Source organism: Jaculus jaculus, chromosome X (genome assembly GCF_020740685.1).
Source record: "Jaculus jaculus isolate mJacJac1 chromosome X, mJacJac1.mat.Y.cur, whole genome shotgun sequence".
NCBI lineage: Eukaryota > Metazoa > Chordata > Mammalia > Rodentia > Dipodidae > Jaculus > Jaculus jaculus.
In genome coordinates, this window is record NC_059125.1 from 99601661 (window position 1) to 99617234 (window position 15574).

The following is a 15574-nucleotide window of genomic DNA, read 5'->3' on the forward strand; positions in this document are numbered from 1 at the left end:
ACTGCTGAGGTTAATGCTATAGAATGGGAAGTTTTCAATATTATATCAGTAAGAAATGTGCAATATTGACATCATTTACTCTTTTTCTAGGGTTTAATATTATTTTGGTAATTTTCAAATACCATAATCTATAATTCAGATGTTATATGTCATTAGTTATATTTAAAAGGCAACTCTAAAAAAGTAGATCATAGTCCCCTGATCTGAATTCACAATGGAAAGAACTTAGCCTATAGTTGTTCATTCAAGTATTCAGTAAATATTTATTGAGCACTCACATATCAAAGATATTAGACATATAAGAGAAATAATATTATATAGTATGTATATTTTTCCTCATTTTTACTTATGTTTTGTATTAAACTGGAGTGAAAATAATTTAAAAATATAGGAAGCAAGATTTACAACTCTTTGTCTTGTATGGGTTTCCATGGTATATCTGATGTCAAAGGGAAGAAACCAGCTTAGTTTTAAATACTTTTTTTTAATACCATGGAACAAAATTTTAATAGAATTCAGTAAAAATTCAAACCTATGGCCAGGTGTGGTGGTACACGCCTTTAATCTCAGTACTCAGGAGGCAGAGATAGGAGGATCTCCATGAGTTTGAAGCCATCCTGAAACTACATTGTGAATTTCAGGTCAGCCTGGGCCAGAGTAAGACCCTACTTCAGAAAAACAAAAATAAATAAATAAACAAATAAATAAAAATCAAACCCAATGTTAACTTGACAGTGGTTTTTCTCTTTCTAATAGTATTTTTAATTTACAGAGAGAAAATATATTGGCTTTAAATAATTATTACATTTTTTAAATAATTTAAATCAAACTCTTCTTGAAATGTTGGTCCATATTAAAATATTTTGTCTGTTACAAACCTAAATCAACAATACTCATTGCCATATAGAAAACACAAACAATACTTGAAATTAAGCAGTACTGCCCTTTTAGTTATAATAGTAAATACTAAACACTGGTGAGTACTAGGTATTAGTAAGTGCTGGTTCATAATAATATGTACTAAATAGTACTGAGTATTATAACATTTGTTGTAATAGCAGGTTATTATATTTGTAATATTAGAGTCTCATACACTATATATTTATGTTCATTGATGTTACCCAGTAGTAATATTACCCAGATAGTACCTTATAATAATATATGAATTTTTACAAATAAATATATATGCATATAATACATGCTATATTAATTTTTTTTTATTTATATGTTTTTGAAAGTTTATTGCAAGTTGGAGGGAAATGAAAACTGAAAATAATAATTAAGCTGTACTTTTCAGGGTGATATGTAACATAAATGTAAGATAAGCCTTTTGTTGGTCATTCTGTTGAATTGTTCATGGCCTTTGTGTACGTCAGGACATGGTACATGCTGTTTTGTCTTTTCGTTAGTGTTCCTCAGCCACCTCTTTTGGAACAAGCTGAGCAGCCCATTGATATTGCAGAGAATTTGGAAAATCCTCAAAATTGCCAAGCAGCATCAGGTAAATCAAAACTCAAAAGTTTTAAAAATTGAAACACAGAGGGGCTGGAGAGATGGCGTAGTGGTTAAGCGCTTGCCTGTGAAGCCTAAGGACCCCAGTTCGAGGCTCGGTTCCCCAGGTCCCACGTTAGCCAGATGCACAAGGGGGCGCACTCGTCTGGAGTTCGTTTGCAGAGGCTGGAAGCCCTGGCGCGCCCATTCTGTCTCTCTCTCCCTCTATCTGTCTTTCTTTCTGTGTCTGTCGCTCTCAAATAAATAAATAAATAAAAATACTTTTAAAAATTGAAACACAGAGCTAATAGTGTATATTTCAGAAGTCAAGAAGAATTAAAAGAAGGAATAAATGAATAAATGTAGGCAAGTCAAGTAATACTAGGACAAAAAGGTAATCTAATTTCACAATTGGGTAATCAGTGGTGAACTCTAAGGAATGTAAAATGATAAGGAATGTTTCTTGGGTGATAGAGGACTCTAGTTTTTATACCAGGTAATAAAATTATAAGAAAGAAAACTAGAGAGAGTTTCTTCAACTGGCCAAAGTTTACAGGCAGTCCCAAAGAGTATTGGGTCGAGTAGTTGTGAGAGTGGATTTGTTTGGGTGGAGGTTTTGAGGTAGAGTACAGGTTGCCCTGGAGTTTACCCTGTAGTCTCAGGGTAGCGTTGAACTCTTGGCACTCCTCCTACCTCTGCCTTCCAAGTACTGGGATTAAGGGCGTGCACCATCATACATGGCATGAGAGGGGATTTTACTTGTCAGTTTGTTTCTGTACCTGCAACAATATATTACACAGTATCTATAAATATTCCAGTTATAAAGCTGAGTATTATATTTAGCATATGTGACAAATTTGATGATCAAATTGTATCTTGATAGGTTCACAGATTGTGACATGAATTTCAATCAAATAATTCATTTTAAGAGGGGCTTTTGAGAGATTTAAAGTAATTATAGATTTGTAAAATATTAAGATAAATCTAAAAATTGTGCCTTAATGTCATAAAAATGGCATTATCCCAATTTTAAATGATTTAGGTAAATTAAGTAAGAGGGATAACAATATAGCTTGCAGGGCTAGGGAAATAGCTGGATTAGCAAAGTACTTGCCTTGCAAGCCTGAGGACCTGAGTTCAATCATCAGCACCTACTTAAAAATGCCAGAAATGGTGGCCCATACCTATAATCCTAGTCTGGGGGAGGTGGGAACTGGAGTACCCCTGGTGCTTGCTGGGTAGTTAGTCAAAACTACTTAGTGAGCTCCAGACCAAAAAGAGATACTGTCTCATAAGAGGTGGACAATATACCTGAGAATGACACCCAGTGTTGACCTGTGACCTGTACATGAACTTTGACACATTTGCACATGCACATTGAGTTAAAATTTTGCCCATATATTTTCTTATAATATTACGTAAAACCAGATATAGAAAATCAAACATTCTAACTTCTGAAATTTCTAACCTAATTACACTTTGAGAGTTCTATAATAAAAGCATTCTTTTAAATAGTATGTTCTTGGGCTATGGAGATGACTTAGCAGTTAAAGCCCGACACTCTGAGTTCTATTTTCCAGTATTCATGTAAAATCAGATGCATAATTAGTGTATGCATCTGGAGTTCATATGCAGCAGCAAGGAACACTGACATAGCCGTACTAATTTTTTTTTTCTCTCTACTCTCTCAGATAAATAAAAGTAGTTTTAAAAATAGTGCACTATCCCAAGGAAATACTATGTTCTGAGAAAATAACCAATGCAATGCATCATTTTATGCGTTTTACCGAGATCTATTTCCCTTTGGTTTATTTAGGGCTACTTTTGCTAATATTTGTCATGCAACTAAAATTTTAAGGTCTATTACTTCACCTTTTTGACATAATTTAATTCTCAATTAGACACCCAAATGATTTTTCCAAATGATCTAGAAGGAAGAGGATATTACCTGTGCAAGTACCAGAGAAGCTTCTCTTATATTGTTATGCAGACTATGTACACTATTTGACATTCCTGTGAATCTAGAGAAGAAATCACATCACTATATCTTCCTCAGAAAAGAATCACAAGACACTCAAGTTTCTTATTCCTTCTACTTCTACTGTATAATTTTATTTATTTGCAAGCACAGAGAAATAGATGGGGGGGAATGACTGTGGCTGGGCCTCCAGCCACTGCAAAGAAATTCCAGATTCATGTGATACTTTGTGTATCTGGCTTTATGTGGGTACTGGGGAATTGAACTCAGGTTGTCAGGCTTTACAGGCAAGTGCCCTAACTGCTGAGCCATCTCTCCAGCCCTCCTTCTACTTTAATAGACTTGAGAATGATTTTCTGATTAAACAACAAATGTTAAACATACAGTAGTTCTAGAGGATAAGAATATGCATTATAGGACTTATATACAATGTAATGTTTTCAAATGGTAGCACTGTTTGTAAATACAGTATATTGGATTTGTAGTGTCTAAATTTTGACTATATATAACAAATCTGCAAATTAAAGAATGACAGTATAATTTGTCTGGCAAATAACGGAAACCAGATTGTTTCCTTGTGGAACGTTTTTCTCTCACCTAGGCCCACTGATTTTGATCCTGTTATACAGTCTCTCAGGATATTGTCTACAGGTCATTATTTAACATGTCACAACTTCATGTCAAAAGCAAGTTTTGTAAATGGAAGACCTTGTACTTTAAACAGAAATACTTGTAAAATTTGGTTAAATGGTGCCATTTAATGCTATAGAAAGTGACCACATGTTGCTATTGAAATTAAAATTAAGCAGAAAAATAAACTTTAACAATCCATTTCAAAGATGATCGATGTATCTACATTTTAAACTAACATTGTAAATTCTCAGTACTCATGTTTAACAGTCCAGGCACAGAATATATCCATCACAGCAGAAAGTTTCTTCAAAAATCATGTTGCCAACTTTTCAAGAATGATTGTTTGTCAGGTTTTTTTTTTTTCTGTAGTTTATTCCTAATCTTTGTTGCAACACTTGAGAATGTATCCCTGAGTGAAAATGAGTCCTATTTAAAATTCATGTTATAAGTAAACTGTTGGCTTCTTTTTCTACTAATCAGTTTGTGCAGTAAGTTTCACTCTAAGTCCTTTGTAATCTTGCTTGATACTTTTTAATGTATCTACATGATTATGAATCTTAAAGTGTACTGTCTTGAATAGATAGAAACATTTATCAAATGTGCAGTAAGTGTTTTAAAATATTAGTCTTTTGTAGGTCTACTGTTGAACAACATTTGAGCCTGGTACTACTATAAGATCTTAGTTAGTTACTATAAGTTCATAGTCCTATGATTATTAATAAGTTGCTATTCCTGAATGCAATTACAAAGGCTGCTGGAAAAAAAATATATGGGATTGAAATGGTGTTCTACACAAATTAAATCATGTCATTGAAATAACTATTTTTTAAGTATGATTTTGACTTTCCATAGAATCATCTTCTGAAGAGGAGAGTCCTGTGATTAGGAGAAAGTCCCAGTCATCACCACCTTATTCTACTATTGATCAGAAGTTGCTGATTGATGTCCATGTATGTTTCCATCTTAACAATTTCTATCTTTAAAAAAAAAAACAGTTTGGTTTTAACCAGTACTTTCTGATTTTTGCTTAAGAAGGGCTTTGTGAAAAAAAATTACTTTATTAAACTTTATAAAATAGATCCAATTGTCCTGCAAGCATCCAGAATGTATTAACTATAACTTAAATTTGGAATATGAAATCAAATCTTTTAATTGATGTAACAATATTTTTTCATATTTTATGTGGTAATTATAGGAAGAGAGGCGAGGGCTAGAGCTTGGTAGTAGAGATTTCCCAGCATGCTTAAGGACTCGGGTACTACTCCCCAGTACCACATAAAAAAATTGAAATATTAGAAAGAGGATTGGTAAAAAATATTTATATAAGCTGAACTCAAACTAAGATGTAGAAATTATATTCCTTTAGCCATGAGACAATTTTGGGTTTTTTTTGTTGTTTTTTTGAGACAATTTTTTAAAATGAAACATTTAGTGAACAGAGAAGTCTCTTGATTATGTAAATAAAAGGTCTCCTTTTTGAAGTGTGCTCTCATGTAACTTTATTATATTTTGATTGTTTCCCTATTCAATCATACACATTCCAGTGCCCATAAATTGCTATCCTACGGAAGAGTTGCACTTGGATTACTTTGCTTCTTAGAAATGTTTAAAATAATGTAAGATAATCTACAGCATATACAGCCAAGCTGGGAAAACAGGCTGTAAATTTTAGCAGCTATGACCTTATCCCAATATTGAGATAAGATGAACAAAATGCTGAGCATTAAATCACCTGTTCTATTCTCAAATATCAAAAACAAATGTCTATTCCTTAACAGACAAGTAGGGTTAATAAGACAAAGAAAATTTTGACATGAGATTGAATGCCTGATAATAATCACTGATGTCTGCGTTTGATATCTCATCCTTACTAAACTCTACCTAGTGAGGGAACATCTTTGTTTCAATTTAGAACATATTTTAATTTGTTATCATCTTGAAAACTTCCAATCTAGAAGAAAGTGAGAGGCTGTTAGAGACTACATTAACCTTTCTTGTGTACACAGGTTCCAGATGGATTTAAAGTAGGAAAAATGTCACCCCCTCTATACTTGACAAATGAATGGGTAGGCTATAATGCACTCTCTGAAATCTTCTGGGATGATTGGTTAATTCCTGCACCTGTCATTCAGCCACCTGAAGAGGATGGTGATTATGTTGAACTCTATGATGCTGGTGCTGATACTGATGGTGAATCTAATGATGTTTATGAAGATACCTATGACCATGTCTATGGCAATACCTTGGATAACCAGGTTGATCAGGCAAATGATGTCTCTGAAGACTGTGTTAATGGTGACAACAATAATGAATCAGTTTATGGCATAAACATTGATCATGATGGTGCTAATTGGCCAAGGTTGGTTTGTTTGTATATTTTTATAAATTTTGGATTACTTGCACATTAGATTTATTTTCGAAGTTCATTGTCAAGAGAAGAAATGGAGGGTGGAAGTGGACAAATGTAATGAGACAACAAAAAAAAGAAGGACTACCTAGAAGGTCCACCACCCTTAGTGAAATGGTGCAAGGAGAAAGGGACAAAAGGAGATAAGGGATGGGAATACAGTAAAATTACCGACATGTTGGTAAATGATTTGATCCCTAATAACATATTTTAATTATTTCTACTACATAACATTTCTGAAATATTTGTGTGCCATTTATATTCAATTATTTATTACTTACTTTAGAGCTGATATTTTTGAGAGTTTCTATCAAAATATCGTTATAAAACAACAGTGAGGAATGGAGTAAAAAGTGAAGTATATTATTTATATTTTCATATGTACCTACATAGATTTGATTTCCCAGATAGGTGAGTTATTGCCATGTATATAATAAATTTGTTATCTGTCTAGTGATTTCATGGAAAAACTAACAAGAGATTCTTTAGGAATTGTTTTCAAAGAAAATTGTCTGTGACTAATTCTATTATCATACAACACCTTTAAAATCATCACAGGGTCAAAAAAGATGATTGAAACATTTAATATTGGTATTTTTATAAACCAATTTAATGATTATCTTAGGTTGAAATTACTTTAGCTTCCTGGTGTGAGTAGCTGAAAAAAATGGAATTCTACAGGAAAGTAGTCAATATACATGCAAAAATCAAAGTGGAGATTTATAGAAAGAATGATTTCTCTGAACTATCTATGGGCTTGATCATTCAGGTCGATGTGAAGTTTCTCATTCACGAATATTCCAGTACTAAAGAAAATAATGAACTGGTAATTTTTCTAATATATATCACTGAATATGTGTATATGTATGTATATATACACATATGTGTATGTGAAAAATGATAACTCTATTTCATATGCATTTTATTGAGTGTACTTCTTTTATTTATTTGAATTTATTAGGGCAAGCAATGCCAGAGAAGGACTCAGCAAGCAAGTTGATTGTGATGGAAGTGATGGACAAGGGGGCACAGATGGTGGCTACGGAAGCAGTAGTGCCATAAAAAGCTATGAAAGATTTGTAGTCAGTGCAGCCTTTGGAGACAATGAAGGATATGGAGCTAATATAGCTAGTGGAAGCAATGAAGAGAATGGAGCACTTGAATTCAATGGAGAAGAAATTTTCTTACCAAATGATTGTCTAAAACTAGAAGAACCTACATTTCAAGATCTTGATCATGAACTAGAGGTAAAGAACCATTTGAAAATGAGAATACGCTCCTTGCTGTGCATATGCTTCTGCATATGATACATAGGAGTCCCAGCTATTCCAGCTATTTTATCCCAAAGCATTAAACATTTTAACCATAAGTGTGAGAATTAATTTTAAATACATTTAATTTGGATTGTTCCTATTTGCTCCAAGACAACAAAATACCTTACTTTTCAGCATTTTCATTCAGATTGAATGCTTAATGTAGGGTCTTTATAAACATACATAGTCTTATTTACTGGTACTATTTTTCATTATCAAATATACATAAAATAATTTATTCCAAATGAAAATGTAATTTTAGTATATAAGCAATGTTTGTTTATTAATCAGCATACAAAGTGGTGAGTTGCATTATTTCATTTCAATTTATACCTTGTGTTTTTGTCTCTCCTCACATACTCATCCTTCAGTCTCCAGACACATCTCTACTTGTATCTTTCAGCCCCCAATACTCTTTCCAATCATGTTACATGTATTCTATTACTCTTTTCCTCCCCCTTTATTGAAAGTGCATTTTTTCTTCTCCAGATCTCCTTTCTAGTTTCATGACTTGTGCCCCAAACACATATATACATATATTAAAACTAAATATTTATGATATATTGATGTTACATACTTGAAATAAGACATCCCAACACAAGTTTCACCACATTCTTGAATATCTCTTTTTAGGTTTTGGAAATATCCAGAGTAAATAAAAGTTATTTTCATTTTAATTAAACAAGGATATGTTCTTACACCATATATTTATGACTGAAAAGATCATTAAAAAATCAATCTTTGATGGCTTGAATTTTTTTTTTGCATTGCAAAGAATTCCTCTTAATACACAAAGAGCTCCTTAATAGGCAGGTTCTCTTATGTTTTCTGTAGGATGTAAAATGTATACTAGGACATAGAATGCCATATATATATAATAGGAAACTGTGACATTTTTGCTTTTTAAAAGTTTTTATTTTATTTATTTATTAGAGACAGAGAGACAGAGAGAGAGAGAGAGAGAGAGAGAGAGAGAGAGAGAGAATATGAGCATTCCAGGGCCTCCAGCTGCTGCAAATGAACTCCAGATACATGCACCACCATGTGCATATGGCTTATGTGGGACCTAGCAATCAAACCTGGGTCCTTAGGCTTTGCAGGCAAACACCTTTAATTGCTAAGCCATCTATCCAACCTCAACGTTTTTACTTTTTATCTCAGTAACTGTTCTTTCAGTTAATGGAAGTAGGCTAGATTTTTAGTGAAGTATGCTTACATTATGAAATTTGTTTGTTGTTTATTTTTGTTGTTTTGTTTTGTGTTTTGAATATTCTCCCTGTTTTATCCTTTGGTTTTCCTATTTATTTATTTACTTATTTTAATTATTTTCTTATTTATTTTATTGTTGTTTTGAGACAAATTCTCACTCTGTATCACAACCTGACCTGGAATCATGGACTTTAGGTTAGCCTCAAACTCATGGCACCCCTCTTGCCCAAGCTTTCAAAGGTTGGCATTATAGGCATGTACCCCTAGGCTCAGCAATGTAAATCTCTTTAAGCAAGAGACTCAGCTGAATGCACACTTTGGAATCAAATAGACTGGTTTTAAGATCTCATTTCCCTGCTTGCTATCTCTATGATCCAGGAAACTTACACCTTCCCTAGGTTTTAATTTCCTTATAACTAAAAAAAAAAAAAAAAAAGGAAAAAGTGTGCTTACTTTATTGATTTGTGATAAGAAGCAATGACAATATCTAATAAGATGCCTAGCTCAGTACCTGTTATATGTCTAAAAATATATTAGGTCTCAAGTTTTACATGTGAGGACTTAAAGTTCCTTTTATCTCTTCTCTCTCTCTCTCAATCTCTCTCTCTCTCGGCTTTTCGAGGTAGGGTCTCACCCTAGCCCAGGCTGACATGGAATTCACTATGTAGTCTCAGGGTGGCCTCAAACTCACAGCGATCCTCCTACCTCTGCCTCCCGAGTGCTGGGATTAAAGGCGTGTGCCACCACGCCCGGCTTTAACTCTTCTCTATAATCATTTGTCTCTAACACCTAACTTCTGTGATACTGCTACATTTCTTTCAGTAAATATTCAGAAAAATGTGACAATATAAATGTTACAAAATTTTCCTTCGCTATTTCAAGTGACTCATAGGCATATTTCTATTACTATCAATCTAATTGAATTAATTTTGTTTTTGTCCCATTTTAGGATAGTGGAACTGAGATCTCAAATTCAATGGACTCAGAGATTATTCCCCTAGCATTTGATGGTGAGAATGACAATGACATGTCCGAATCATCAATAGCATCGGGTTTCCCTGCCAGCCACTTCTCTCCTTCAAGAGATTCTGGGAAGGATTCTGATGCTGACATAGACAGTGCCATCTGTGAGTGTCTAGTAAAATATTTCAATGTCACTAACTACTCATGTACTCTTCCATTAGGTTTGGGGAGCTAAAGCATTGTAATATTCATTGACAAGAATTCAGACTGATAAATGCTTTTAAAATTCTACTCCTGGCTAATGGGTTCATTTTTGTTTGTTTGTTTGTTTTATTTTTTATTGGTTGATTAGTGTTCATTGGTTTATGAATATCCCGTGGCTGAGTTGAACTGATCTTCCTGCCTCCACCACTCAAGTGATTAGATTACAGACATGATATTTAAACTCTAGTTTCTCTATGTGATATCTCTCTGATGTAAAAAATAATCAACTTCACTAAATTTTAGTTTCCATATGACTGATTAGAAGACAGTAATCCTTACATTATTTCTTTCAGCCAAATATTTAAAAGGCTTAGATCTGGTCTACAGTGTAGAAATTAACTCCTTCAGTGGATTTTTAGTTTGCACTCTAGTCTGAGCAACAAATTACACCTGTTTACAGCAATGTACTTTAACCATTATATTTTGTATTTTCTGATGTGCTAGAGATTTACTCAAAATGATGTGTCCAATAAGAAATCAAGTAAAATAAAAGACAAGGAACTTTCCTAGGATGTCCAAATTATGGAAACACTGAGCAACTATGTATGTTATATAGACTTGTGATTACTCTCAATGTTTCCCTGCTTTACAGTATATGCTGGATTCGTAGAAGTCCCTGAGAAACCACCTATGCAACCCTCTGAAGTCAATGTTAATCCACTCTATGTCTCTCCTACACGGGCAAAGCCACTAATCCATATGTATGAAAAAGAATTCACTTCTGAGATCTGCTGTGGTTCTTTGTGGGGTGAGTTTGGTTGCTTGAAACTGAGTTTATTTTGAAACTAATGTGCATTGAAAATTTTAGATATAAAACAATTTAGATGTAAAATTTCTAGATGTAAAAATTATAGATGTAAAGCACCTGTATTATTATAAAGCTGCTGTGTGTAAATTGAATATGTATTTATAATAGTTTATTTAGGATTGATTTGCTGATTGAATATTAATTCCACATTTTTTAACTTGAGTCAACTGGAATGAACTTTTAAATTGGACTATTTAATGATAATTTGAAAACCAGCAATTAATTACAAGAAAGGTTTCTATAGGATCTTGTTTTCTAAACAATCAAGTGAATTTGTGTGGGGTATTCTTTCTCTAAGGAGTTAACTTTTAAAATTTATTTTTAAAATTTGTGTGTGTGTATGGACACATGTGGAGGTTCACTTTGGGAGTAGGATGCACGTACATACGTACATATGTGTTCATGTGCATGAGGAGACCAGAGGACAGACAACTTTGTATATAGTTCATCTCATTCTACCCATTTTTTTTTTGAGTTAGAGTTTCTCATCGGCCTGTAACTCACTAATTAGTTGCCTAGAAAGCTCTAGGTGTTTACAAGCACATGCCAACCATGCCCAGTTTTGGTTCTGCCAACCCAACTCAAGTCCTCATGTTTGCAAGGCAAACAGCTTTAACAGCTGAACTATTTGTCTAGCCCCAGGATCTTAAGATACATAGAATTTTAAATTTTTTGTTATCACAATTATAAACATATAAGTAGGACTTAAATAATATCCTGCTTTAAGACCTGATAAATGGATCAGGATAACTAAATACAAAGAGGGAGAGAGCAAAGAAAGTACCAACTTCTGAATTATAAATTGATAGATTTTATTTAGTGTATAATAATAGAACACAGGATTTTTAACTAAAAATAGGACCTTGTAGGAAATTAAATAAATGTATTAAATATCTTAGAATAATAGGTTATATTCAAAATTTTGGTAATTGAGTCTATTAGAAGAGAAATGATGGATATTTCAGTTTGATAACTAACCCTAAATGTAATTAGTTAATTATTAGAAACCAAATTCATAGGTATTTACAATGCAAACTATTTGATAACTGCATAGTCATTCAATTTAAAAATCAGTTATTTACATATAATGATTTTCAAAGATATAAAACCTTTAATAATAGTTAGGAATAAAAATTAACTTGAACACTTTATAATTGCTAGACTATGGCTCTATAAAGGTAATTTTCAGAAGGGTTCATTGATCATGGTAAATTTTCCACTTATAAAGTAGCAGTAAAATAAACATAAAATTTTAATTGAGATACAAGGCAGTAGAATACTTCTAATGTGTTACCATCTATCTGTGTAATTCAATGAAATTTGCTCTGTTAGAGTACAAAGTTATAAGGTATGAGGTAAACATTAGCCTAGAATGATAAAATTTAGCTTTATAAATGTCAGCAAACAAAAATAGCTACTATACACACACACACACACACACACACACACACACATATATGATTATTGATTGGACAGATAAATGATAAATTGGTAAAAATAAAGTGTAGCAGGCTGGAGAGATTGCTTAGTGGTTAAGCACTTGCCTGTGAAACCTAAGGACCCCAATTCGAGGCTCGATTCCCCAGGACCCACATAAGCCAGATGTACAAGGTGGAGCATGCATCTGGAGTTCCTTTTCAGTGGGTAGAGGCCCTGGCATGCCCATTCTCTTATCTATCTGCCTCTTCTCTTTCTGTCTGTCTCAAATAAATAAAAATAAAAACAATATTTTTAATTGTAGCATCTATACACAGTGGAGTATTATTCAACTGTGAAGAAAAGTAAAATCATGTGTAGGAAAATTGTTGTATCTAGATCCTGAAGCACAGCAGATTCAGTAAGAAAAATATCCCGTTTTCTCTTATATGTAGAATCTAGGTGTTTTTTTTTCAAAATAAAGAAACAAAAGGATAAGAAAGAATATTATTCCAGGAAAGGAAATGAGAAAAGGGGAGTTGTAGAGATGGCTCACCAGTTAAGGCACTTGCCTGCAAAAGGTAACAATCTGGGTTCCATCCCTCTGTACCCTTGTAAAGCCAGATGAACAAGGTGGTACATGCATCTGGAGTTCATTTGCAGTGGATGGGGGCTCTGGCATGCCCATTCTCTCTGTCCATCTCCTCTCTTACCTCTATCTGCTTGCAAATAAATAAATAAAAATATTTTTGAAGCAAGCCCAACAGACTGGGATTTTTTAATGCAAAAGAGAGAGAGAAAGAATTGGCATGCCAGGGTCTCCAACCACTACAATTGAACTCCAGATGTATGTGCCCCGTTGTATGCATTTGTGTCATTGTGTGCTTGCATCACTGTGTGTCTGGCTTACATGTGACTTGGAGAGTCGAACTTGAGACCTAAGGCTTTGCAGGCAACTGCTTTAACTACTAGTCTATCTTTCCAGTCCAATAAATATATAAAAAGAAATGAGAAAAGGAAGAGAGAAAGGGCAGGGATAATAGATAATCATGGGGTAGATATGATCAAAGTACATGTTGTACATATTTGAAAATATCATAATGAAATTCATTGTTTTGTATAATTAATATAAATGATAATAAAATAATCTGAAATCATATAGTACTTTTCTTTTTCTATTAAACAGGAGTTAATTTGTTGCTGGGCACCCGATCTAATCTGTATCTAATGGACAGAAGTGGAAAGGCTGACATTACTAAACTTATAAAGCGAAGACCATTCCGCCAGATTCAAGTCGTGGAGCCACTCAATTTGCTGATTACCATCTCTGGTTTGTTTAATAACTAAAATTAACTGACTAATTATGTAAGATAATTAAACTTCAAATTAGGCTAATGACACTCAGGTGAAAGAGTTCATAAGAAAACACTTTAAATATAACTTTTAATTGGGACACCATACTACTGTATGTGTATTTTGTATTTTATCTATTTATAATTTAAAGCAACTTCCTTTCATTGTAATGTACATAACTTAGGTTGGTGATGAGAAAAGCCATATTATGTATATCGTTGCAAGTTCTTTCCAGAGTATCCTCCTACAAAAATATCACAGATATTATACTCATTCACTGATAACTACTAGTACCACAGCAGCTTTCCTGTGATGTGCTAGAAGCTATAAAGAACAAAAGGGCAAGTAATTGGATAATAGAGACTGATTCTTCCCACAACCTTATCACAAATGCTTGTAGACAGGGTTACAAGAATGGAATCACTAAGGACCTCTATTCTTTTTCCACACAGTAGTTGAATTTCATAGTCTTGATCAGTCGAAGCCAGAAATTGCTACTATGAGAAAGCAAGAAATGGGTGTAATAATGATTGTTACTACTGAACAGGAATTGGTATTAGAAAAGCAGAGGAACAATAAATTATTAGTAAGAGCTCAGATAAAGTTTGGCTACACAATAAATATTGCTAATAACAGCTATTTATATTAGATTTTATATTTATTTTCTAACAAAATACATAAAGGATATATTAGTGTGCAAATTTCCATGTTACACACTGATTATATATTTCTATTTGCATTTGCTTCAAGTTTTGATTAAAGGAGAAAAGCTTTATAGATATGAATAGACTTTATAATATTTTAATTATATATTATTGCCAGTCTTTTATATTTTTTTCAGGTACAATGTAGCAATATTTAATTAGGAAAATATCTGCTTAGCTTTTAGATGTCCATCTGATGCACAGATTTCATTATTGATCCAGCTTTCTCTAACCCTTATTTAATGATTGAGTTTCACTCAAATTTGATTTCATTTAGCATTGGGAAATTAACTTAGGCACTTATACATACCAGGAAAGCACTATATACCACTGAGCTATATCCCCAGCTCACAAATTATGATTACTAATACAAGCTTTTTGTATCAAATTTTATAGAAAATATTGGTATGGGAAGATACTAAATGTTTTATGAAGATATTTATTTATTTATTAAGAGAGAGATAGAAAGAGGGGGAGAGAGAGAGACAAAGAAAGAGAGAGAATAGTCACGCTAGGACCTCTAGCCACCACAAACAAATTCCAGACACATACACAACCTGGTGCCTATGGCTTACATGGGTTCTAGGGAGTTGAACCTGAATCCTTAGGCATTGCAGGCAAGTGCCTTAACCACTTAGCCATTTCTCCAGCTCCTGAATGGTTTTAAATAAGAAGAATATTTAAGAACAAGATGACTATAAATATAGATATCTGACCCATAACATTGCTTTAAAATATCCTTTAAATATACTGAATATTAGTCACTTAAGAATCCTATGGTTGATGCCGGGCGTGGTGGCGCACGCCTTTAATCCCAGCACTCGGGAGGCAGAGGTAGGAGGATCGCCGAGAGTTCGAGTCTACCCTGAGACTACATAGTGAATTCCAGGTCAGCCTGAGCCAGAGTGAGACCCTACCTCGAAAAAAAAAAAAAAAAAGAAAAAGAAAAAAAAAAAAGAATCCTATGGTTGAGACTAGAAATCTTGTAATAATCTTAAAAGTGATTGAGAGAAATGTGTGGTTTTAGTACCCTAT

At 33.3% G+C, this 15574-nt stretch overlaps 1 protein-coding gene across 3 annotated transcripts in view; it reads left to right on the forward strand.

Annotated features, from left to right (window-relative positions):
* Nrk (Nik related kinase) overlaps window positions 1-15574 on the forward strand; it is a 124364-nt gene that overhangs the window by 87351 nt on the left and 21439 nt on the right. For 2 of the 3 annotated variants that reach the window (XM_045140050.1, XM_045140048.1), the window contains exons 16-22: window positions 1410-1501; window positions 4955-5052; window positions 6109-6461; window positions 7471-7756; window positions 9981-10158; window positions 10851-11006; window positions 13669-13812. In XM_045140050.1, the coding sequence (XP_044995985.1) occupies window positions 1410-1501; window positions 4955-5052; window positions 6109-6461; window positions 7471-7756; window positions 9981-10158; window positions 10851-11006; window positions 13669-13812 (1307 nt within the window). The remainder of the gene's footprint in view (window positions 1-1409; window positions 1502-4954; window positions 5053-6108; window positions 6462-7470; window positions 7757-9980; window positions 10159-10850; window positions 11007-13668; window positions 13813-15574) is intronic. The other variant, XM_045140049.1, reaches the window with a different exon arrangement.